The sequence below is a fragment of the Bacillus rossius genome, chromosome 3, assembly GCF_032445375.1.
Source record: "Bacillus rossius redtenbacheri isolate Brsri chromosome 3, Brsri_v3, whole genome shotgun sequence".
NCBI lineage: Eukaryota > Metazoa > Arthropoda > Insecta > Phasmatodea > Bacillidae > Bacillus > Bacillus rossius.
The window spans coordinates 52,990,696-52,996,695 of record NC_086332.1 but is presented as its reverse complement, the minus strand read 5'-3'; the positions used below and the strand labels follow the sequence as shown (position 1 = coordinate 52,996,695).

The window sequence follows — 6,000 nt, the reverse complement described above, 5'->3', positions numbered from 1 at the left end:
CCTTACATAATAACCACTTCCATATATATTTATAGCCTAAATTATTTCTAAGTTTCACACTGCGAAATTTTTGTTATAAAAAGTATTTAATTTGTTTTATTTGAGGTGATTTGACCATATTTTTACTACGATAATGACAAAAGAATACCTATGATTAAAATCGAAATGTGGTCTTTGATTTTTGAAGAATTATTTATAAGAATGAGATGAAAATGTAGGAAAACTCGTGTGGCAAGATTTTTTTTTTTTTTTTTTTAATTATTGGGATTCTGAGTTTTGTTATGTGTCTTTAAGGCGAGCTCCTCTTGAAGCGGGGAAGATGACGAACGGCAGTTGCACTTGTCTGGAGGACTGCGGCGCATCGCGACGTGCGGCGCCGGGCGCAGCGCTCGGGCGGGGAAAATGGCTTGCTGGTGTTGGTTCGTGCGATCCGTCACAGCGCGGCGCTCGCGTCAACTCCCCCGAAGTTGGCGGCGGCGGCGAAAGAAAGACGGAAGACCCCTTTTTTCGAGGAGAGGGGAGGAGAGACAGCGACCCGCCCTCCCGACGCCGGCCGGGGCCACACGAAAGGCATCCCGCCAGTGACGTCGCTCCGTCTCCCGACTGTTTACATCGCGAGGGGCGGGGCCCGAGCTGCGCACTATCCTGTCTTCCACGGCGGGAGGGCGACGCGGGCCCCTCCTCCGCGTGTCGGCCCCTCCCCCCGCGCGGCGGGGTAGGAGTGGTGGGGGTAAAAGGGGGCAGGCGCTCCGCGCGGTCTGACACATGACGGCCCTCTCTCCCCTCTCCGAGCAGTCTGGGCACCTCCCCTACTCCGCCTTCCCTCTCCCTCGCGCGACGTCCATCTCCGCGCCGTCCCTTCCCCCCGCCAGAGCGCAGTGATTGACAGTTCACAGACGACTGCGGAGCGCGTAGGTTCTCTCGGGGTCCCCGTCGCTCTGCTCCTCGCGCGAGACTGGTCGGGGAGGCCCTTCGCCTTCTCTTTCCCTTCCCCGGCGGGGGAAAAAAAACACACCCCCGCAGTTGGAGCTCCCATTTTTTTTCCCATCGCGGGGTTGAGCCTCGGCTATATGTGTGTGTACGCCAGGCGGCCCGGAAGCCCGCGCACCAGAATCGCCGCAAGAGCACAACAACCCGAAGAACAACAGTCGCCAGAGTTTCGGACCCGCCGCGTGTACTTGTGCGTGTGAATTTTTTAAAACATAAAAGCTCGCCCCACCCCTCCGTGCTCGGATATATTTTTTTTTTGTTAGTTCGTGGTCGGTAGTTCCCCGCGACTGTGCTGCGCGCGTGTGAGTGTCGGAGCTGCAGCAGCGAGGGCTCGCCATGAGGCCGGGCCGCGCGCCGCCGCTCGCCACGTGATTCGCCGATGGACCAGGCCGCGAGCCCCGGGCAACGGGTCGACGGCAGCCGCCAGCCCCGGTGAAGCGCGCCGCCCCCCCTGGCGCGGCCAAGTGTGTGCTCGACGGGACTGCGTACTGGTTGTTGTTGTTGCTGTTCGGCGGGGGTGGGCGGTGTGTGTGTGGGGTGTTGTTGACACCCGGCCGGAGGGTGCTCGCAGTGTGTCAGTGCAGCAAGAACGGCGACCCAGCAGCTCGTCCACCTCGGCAGGGCATTCATGGCTCAGCCAAGGGTAAGTCGTCCTCCTCTCCCGTGCGCGCGCAGGGACCACAGAGGGGTTGGCGCGGGGGAGGGTGGGTGGGGGCGTACCCCTGCGTCTCAGCCGGGCGGGTGCTGTGTGTGTGTGTTTCTCCCGGGCCGTCACCATCAATCAGGCCCGCCGTAATGAATGTTGCGAGCAGCGGCCATGTTGGAAAAGTTGGGGGCCCCGACCGGCTGCTGGCGCCTCTGCCGGCCGAGCCTCAGTCTCCCGCCGGCGCCGCCCTCGCCCGCCGTGCATGGTAGCCTGGCTTCCGAGTGAGTTAGTCGCCTGTCCCCCTCGATAATTAGACACAAATAAAACTGAACGTGCCCGCGCAACGCGGTGGTGAAGAGCCGAGCCTACATCCGATGTTGTTGCTATTGGTCAATCCTCGGGGCGCATGTAGGACTGACGACGTGGCGTGCTAGTGCGTCTGCAACTTCGATGTGAGGCAGCTGCGAGTTAGGAAACTGCCCAGAAGTAGCTCCGGTTAATGTGTAGAGTAGCGACCGAGCGACGCGCAAACACGGATACAAAAATGTCCAGTGATCACATTAAGGTCTCAGAAACACGATGTTATGTTTAGTAATAACGTGTGAAATGAGGTACAAAAATAATGAAATATCAGGCATTTTAATTTTTACTCAGAAATATCCATTTTTCGTTTCATAGCTCCTACGTGGTGCTGACCTAAAAATTAGGCCTAAATATTAATATCTTCCGAAAGTAAATTACAAGGTGGTTTTTTGACTAGTTAGATATTTCCCTTGAATTTGAGATAGTTTTCAGACTGTATTTTTTCACAGATCTGAACTCTGAAGTAAAAAAAACACGGATATTTGGTCTTTCCATGACTCGTGATTGTAAATTTTTTACTGTCAGGTTAGTTTGTGATTTCTATACAACGAAATTTCCGTACAGTAGGAAATGTTAGCCTATTTAGTTTTAAAAAATCCTGTTATAATTTTATTATGGCGTATCAATTATATGTTCGAACAACATTTTAGAAACTTAATTTTTATCGGTAGCGTCATGTAAATTTCACGTATAGGCCTGCGTTGTTTACTACGAACTATTAAGTGATCTCAAGAAATATCTTAGCAAAAAAAATAGCCTACACATAACTTGATCCTATAAGTATAAACTGTGACCTATTTTAGTTCCTTAGGAAAGTAGGACCACTCAGTATACCATAGTGAAATTCCTTGTTTCATTTTCGTGCGTCTAATATTAACTTTGGTAAAAAAAATACAATTTTCTTGGCATAGTATATAACTGTTATAGACATCGCTTACGCCTAAGTTTTTTATTTTACACTTAATCGGAGCAGGTATAAATAATTAAGTCAACTAGACTAATAATAATGTATAAATCATTAAGGGAAGTTTGATTTCCTTTTATAGTATTACAAATATAAAAACCATTGCACTTTGCAAGAACATTGTTAAATCACTTTCCAACTAAATGATAGGTATTAAAAAATGCGAACGAGTTTTAATTTACATAATTACGATCTAATAAACTGGGTAAACTTTGTGCAACATTTTGCGTCAAACATTGCTTAAATAAATATTATTTGTAGAACCAAATAAATGTGCGTTCTTTAATGTACTAATTATTATAAATAAATAAAATTTTAATTAATATGAAGATAAACATTTCTTCATAGTAATTTCTATTAGGATATGTTTTATTATCACGTTATTTCCTAGTAGGCCCTATGTGTTTGACACCACCTGTTAACTGTAATTTAAAACGGAAATATTCTAATCTCTCTGAAAAATTAGCATAGTGAATGCATTTCATAATCTACCTAGGCTTAATGTAAGCTCACAACAGCTTTAACTAGAACTTGTAAAACATTTTTCAGAAATATTTTGGGACAATTATATTATAACCTGAATTCAATTTAGGAGAAGGAAGTTTTAGGCGAAATGCAGGTATCACCACATTATTCGTGCTTTCATTTAGGACATCGTATACCTAGGATATACATGGATAATCAGAAGTAGAAGGATGCTGCATAACTTTTAAAAAATTAAATAGCCTACGGCTAATTGCGTGCGTGTAATTTTAGTGCGGCTATAATTTTATCGGTATACCGCTAGGATACAAAAATGTAAACACTGCTAGTGTCTGTATATATCATAACGTATTCTATATCTATGCGTATTAGGTGACGTGTTTAAAGAACTACGGTATTTGTGTAATAATATTTTTCTGTTACAAATTATTCCCCTAGTCCGTGTAATCAACTTAAATTTTGTCAGTTGTGCGAACTCTGTTGCACGTCATAAAAAATTATACAATTTTTTTTCACTACCTGCAATCCTCCCACGGTCCAAGTTAAAGCTAAATTTACGACTAAGCGCGTTTATAACCACGCACTTTGACTTAATCGGTTCGGCGTTTATAATAAGTTTATCAGATGGTCAGTCATAAATAAGCATTCATATTAGAAAAGCTCGAAAAGAAAAGAAAACAAACTTTAACTTAAACCGATAATATTTACTGATTTGTTACAATAACTTTCAAGTATATAATTACAGTTATTTTCTTTCATAAAAATGTATCCACGCTATTTTAGAAGTATGGTATTTTTTCTAACTTGGGAGTGCAGGGAGTACGCAATAACTAGGTAATTAATTTATTATAGCATTACTAAACCTTTATAACTTTCACTATTGGTTAGGTTTTTCGATGTCATGTTTACGAATCCTCACAACAGTTATTGGGGTGAAGAAAACAATTATGATATTCAATAGAAATTATTATGATCCAGAGAATTGAGCATAATATTTTTCACGTTAATGTCGGGTAATATTAGCCTATCCGTAATAATATTGATAAAGAAAAATAATAAAATCGGCAAACATAATGAAGTATATATGACAAAAGAATTATATAACCTTTCGGATGATTAAGTGTTTATTTTTATTTAAATTCCAGTTGCTTTTAACCCATAGGTACATCTTAATATAAGTTTCAGACAGAACTAGATGATTTGAACTTAAATATTACGGTGTAATTTGACACAATTGTTATTCACAACAAAAAAGTTTTCTTCGGAAGTTTATTCATAAATTAAAACATTTGTAATTTATTGCGAGTTCTGTACAAATAGGTGTCATATTTATACCAAGTGCCGTTACAGATAATGCAATAAATATTTAGAAGTTAATAAGTATGTAGTATTAAACCAAAAGTTTAACGCTTATTTACCTAACGATATAAGCGACAGGTTGTTTTTGAAGCTAGTAATGTTTTGATTTGCAAAATAAACTTGAAAGTCAGTCATAAGCTGTATTTACGTAAACAAAGTAATTCGAGGATTACATCACCTGAATAATGAAGATGGGTGCAAGAGTTTCGATACCACTTAGGCTTATTCGTTTGTTAAAGTATTTCGTGAAATTAATTTTTTTAAATTAAGTGACCCGATATTTTGTTTGGAATTAAAAATTAAATACATCAGTGTATTGTACTTTAAAGACTTTTAAGCAAAAGTAATTTGTTAGCCGACAAGCGTTGGTCAAACACTTCTGAAGACTGTTTAAAATCGCGTCCCGGCATAAAAATAATAATTTTATCGAAATACTACGTTCTTCTCCGAATTTGAATGTTTTAAACGTGTTGATGTAGACAGGCTGGCTAACCGTGGTCTTTATTTCCATCGCGTGGGTTGTAACTGAATCGTTAATTATTTGGTGGTTAACTATTAAGTGTGTAGTTAAACTCGCTCTTACTGAGAGAAAACATTGTCTCTGAACAGGTAGTCTGTTCGCTAAAGACGCTTGTCGAGTGTTGATTGGACGAGACAAGGCCAGGTCTGTGCTGTACGCAGTTAGTGTACTGGCTTTCGAAATTTAGTGAACAACGCGTGGAACTCTCAGCTACGTGTGCGTGGTGTCGTCTCTGCGCATTAATTTCCAACAACTCCACGGCGACCGGAAAACATTGTGTTGTTATTGCATTTGTAGTCGTTGCTCGAAGCACTCTTTTTTTTGGTGTTCTTTGTGTTAGGTGCATGCGAACATGGGTTTATGAAGTGCTAACGTAAACATCGACGCCTGTTCGACCCTAGAAGATTATTTTTACGACGCACAGCTAGGGATTTTAAAGTGATGGCAGTTAGCAAAGTAGCCTTTAATCGTTTCGTTTAACTCGTTCTAAGGCTTTTAGACGAAGATTTAATTTTACTACAATGTTTTGAATTTGTTCACATCTTTTTTTATCTTTGAAGAGTTATGAATTTAAATAAATGTTTCTGTTTTTTTTTGTCATTGGCTACACTACAGCACTTCTTAGATAAGTTGAAACTAACGTTTAAAGATAATGCGTTCCTAGAATGGTTAAAA

At 41.7% G+C, this 6,000-nt stretch overlaps 1 protein-coding gene across 9 annotated transcripts in view; it reads left to right on the top strand.

The window, feature by feature from the left end:
- Positions 1–893: 893 nt before the first annotated feature.
- The window catches only part of LOC134530695 (homeobox protein homothorax), a 689,928-nt gene continuing 684,821 nt past the window's right edge, over positions 894–6,000 (top strand). For 8 of the 9 annotated variants that reach the window (XM_063365782.1, XM_063365781.1, XM_063365777.1 and 5 more), the window contains exon 1: positions 894–1,633. In XM_063365782.1, the coding sequence (XP_063221852.1) occupies positions 1,619–1,633 (15 nt within the window). In that variant the 5' untranslated portion in view covers positions 894–1,618. Of the gene's footprint in view, positions 1,634–1,788; positions 1,918–6,000 lie in introns of those variants that run through there. The other variant, XM_063365779.1, reaches the window with a different exon arrangement.